This window comes from Hipposideros armiger, unplaced genomic scaffold (genome assembly GCF_001890085.2).
Source record: "Hipposideros armiger isolate ML-2016 unplaced genomic scaffold, ASM189008v1 scaffold_222, whole genome shotgun sequence".
In the NCBI taxonomy this organism is placed as follows: domain Eukaryota; kingdom Metazoa; phylum Chordata; class Mammalia; order Chiroptera; family Hipposideridae; genus Hipposideros; species Hipposideros armiger.
In genome coordinates, this window is record NW_017731572.1 from 1,865,236 (window position 1) to 1,868,747 (window position 3,512).

The window sequence follows — 3,512 nt, forward strand, 5'->3', positions numbered from 1 at the left end:
ATTTTCAAAGTTCTAAAAATGAAGACCCAAATGACAATCTCATTCTAAACCAGTCCTGAGTTAGTGTTGCTGTGTTTGAACTCGGGTGATGGCAGCTTGGAAGAATAGTTACTGCCTAGGTGGTAGAGGCTCAACAATACTTTCATTTCAAATCCTAACTCACATGCATGATTTCTGGTTTCTATTTCTCCAGCTCTCCCATTTCTTCCCTAAGGCAGAATCCTCTGCTCAATACATCGCAGCCATGAGTTCAGACGCTGAGATGGCTGTTTTTGGTGCAGCCGCTCCCTACCTTCGAAAATCGGAAAAGGAGAGGATTGAGGCCCAAAACAAGCCCTTTGATGCTAAAACATCAGTCTTTGTCGTGGAACCCAAGGAATCCTATGTAAAAAGCACCGTACAAAGCAAGGACGGAGAAAAAGTAACTGTAAAGACGGCAAGTGGAGCAGTAAGTAAAAACATAAGGAGAAAATACAATTTTTTTTTCTTTATCTCCTCACTTCGAGCTGAAGCCTTACGGATGAGGAATCGCTAAGCCTATTGCCAATACAAGCACCTTTCTAGTCCATTTATGGACACCAGATTTGGAAGGCAAAAGAATTCTCAGTAGTAACCTCATTTCTCACCTTCCCAACTACCCACTAGTATCAGCCTCCCCATTTCCCTTCAATTCCCCACTTCCCAGTGTAAATCCCCCACTTCCCAGTCTAAATCCCCACACCTGGGGAAATCAAAACTAACTTCTCCTATCGGAAGTAATATTTACTAAGTTAAATAATGTATTAATATTCCCCATTACTTCCCCTCAAATGGAAGTTTCTTGAAATTAATGGCAAGGAAAATTTTAAAAATTAACCTATTAAGACAAGAGTGAAAGGACATAACCGGATAAACTTGGGACAGAGGAAAAAAATTTTTTTTAAAGGTAATATCCTAGCTCACCATAGGAAACAGATTTTTTTAGCACCAAACTCTGAAATGAATATATTTTCATGACTTTATTTAAAGGACAGTGTCTGCAAGTGTAGTTTTATAACCAAAACCAACAGATAAACATAAACCCTACCTCCAACCATTAGCATAAACTGGCCTCTTCCTTTACTTGCCAGACTCTAACTGTCAAAGAAGACCAAGTCTACCCTATGAACCCTCCGAAATACGACAAGATCGAGGACATGGCCATGATGACCCATCTCCACGAGCCCGCTGTGCTGTACAACCTCAAAGAGCGTTACGCAGCCTGGATGATCTACGTGAGTGCCCTTCAGCCTCTCTTTATTCCGTTTATCTCTCTGAGTGAAAACAAGATCTACATGTTGCATTGTCTGATTTTCTCAGACCTACTCGGGCCTCTTCTGTGTCACCGTCAACCCCTACAAGTGGCTGCCGGTGTACAACCCCGAGGTGGTGGCTGCCTACCGAGGCAAAAAACGCCAGGAGGCCCCGCCCCACATCTTCTCCATCTCTGACAACGCCTATCAGTTCATGCTGACTGGTGAGTGAGTGACGCAGGCATGTACAGAAATGTGGCGTTACAATCTTTAATGAACAAACAGACTTTGTCTGGGACTTGATTATAATAATACACTGCAGCCACATGGGGCTTCACGGTTTTCAAAGAACTTTCAGAGCCACAATGTCATATATGCTTCCCAGCAGCCATCTCCATTTTATAGATGAATAGAATCAAGCTGAGTTCTCTGACCTGCCCAAGCTAACCTAGCTAGTCACTGGAAGCCTCGTTGAAACAATTAACAGAACTCTGTAAACATACCTGTTGCTTTCCCATATGTTTTGCTTTCTAATTTGAATAGAAAAAAGTTCAGATTCATTTTAAATATCCATATCCACAGCAATCAAGGAAAATAGTTACCAGCTATAGCTGGAAAGCTTTGTAAAGTCTTATCTTTAAATGATACAGCTCATATTGCTAGCTTTTTGGGCAGAATAAGAGTAAAGAAAGAGCTATGACTTTCTGTAAAATTTCTGAAGCATTTTCCTATTAGAATGGAGGAAAATAAAAACCCCTCTTTCTTTGAAAATATATTTCTTAATTATTTAAAATCTGTTATTACTGCCTTATCAAAGTATAAAAAAGCTTTGATGTGCGCTATAGGCCCAAACACAGCATTAAAACCTTTTATCTTCACACACCAAATATATTGCCTTTGGAAATATTCTAAATTCCTGAGTTTCCTGTTGGTTCATAGGATTTTGGAAACTGAGAGGATTTTGTTCCTTTCTGTTTTTTTGTGTTTGTTTTGCTGCACTTGTTTTTAAATTGTCCTCTAAAGGAGCAGAGAAAAGAGAAATGAATAAAATAGGAATCTTTTATTACAAATTAGCCAGTAGTTCTAGTCTATAAGGATTTCATGCCAGTAAACTGTTGTTTGGTTGTGAGCAGAAGCTAACCACCTTCCAGAAATCATCCAAATGCTGGCTCACTTCAGGGGTTTTAATACTCAGCAGCTGCATTTCCACTGCCACCACCCCTACCAAGGTCGCCGCCCCAGCAGCTTTGGAACTGCTCCAAATTCAGGATTACTTATGGCTTCCAACCATGATTTTCATATAAAACCATGCACGACTGTGGTATTGGACCGGGGTGATGTTAGTTTAGCCAAAAGAGACCAGGACGTTGTTATCTACGCTCTTACTGGATGTGATGTGATCTTCATGACTTTTCTTCTATTGGAAAAAGAAATCAATCTCAATATATTCCAAAATCTGTACCTACTTCCCTGAGTAGAACTTTAAAGTTCTCTAAAATCTGTATCTACATCTAAATAACATGCAGATTTTACCCATTTCTCCGAATGATTTTTAAATTTGAGAATTCTCAAAAATCTATAATCTATCAGTATAAAATTAGTGCTTTAACAACTCAGAAAATTGGTATAAATCCAACACATCAGTCATATAATTACTGACAATTTTTTGTTTTTATTATTTAAAAATGAATATAAAATAAAAAGGGAAATAAAAATAAATGATAAGCTTTTTATAAAGCATTTTGGGATCCTTCAGCAGAGGAATTCTCCTAAATCCTGAGTATTTTTATAGTAGCATAGTAGCAGTATCCCCCATGAACTTGATATGCCCGTGAGTCCCAGTTACTATCATTAGTCTATATGGTTCTCTCCGAGAGATTTAATGAATCCATTAGATAAGTAATGGATAACCAGCCAGACAAAATTTGAGAATGCATAAACTCATCGCCATGGAAACTTATACAAGATATCTTTTCCTTGATTGGGTGGGGTTTTACTCTTTTTATGTGAGATAGTAGTTATTTGTGACCTAAGATTAATTTTGGAATAATTTCTACTATCAGCTCTGAAGCTAGTTGTACTGATGTGGGATTTTGCTTGTTCATAACAAAAATGAAGTAAATCTGGGGGAAAATTTCCTTCAAAAAATGGCAAATAAGCACAAACATTTACAATTCCAGATCCTTTCTTTATTTAGTATTGCCAGCAGTCAAATTAATAATATCAAGAACTAGGAGGGGG

General features: G+C 38.2%; 1 protein-coding gene across 1 annotated transcript in view; it reads left to right on the top strand.

Annotated features, from left to right (window-relative positions):
- The first annotated feature begins 244 nt into the window (after positions 1–244).
- Positions 245–3,512, top strand: part of LOC109389122 (myosin-8) — a 27,387-nt gene continuing 24,119 nt past the window's right edge. Inside the window, exons 1-3 of the mRNA XM_019654419.1 lie at positions 245–448; positions 1,110–1,253; positions 1,339–1,495. Coding sequence (XP_019509964.1) covers positions 245–448; positions 1,110–1,253; positions 1,339–1,495 — 505 coding nt within the window. The remainder of the gene's footprint in view (positions 449–1,109; positions 1,254–1,338; positions 1,496–3,512) is intronic.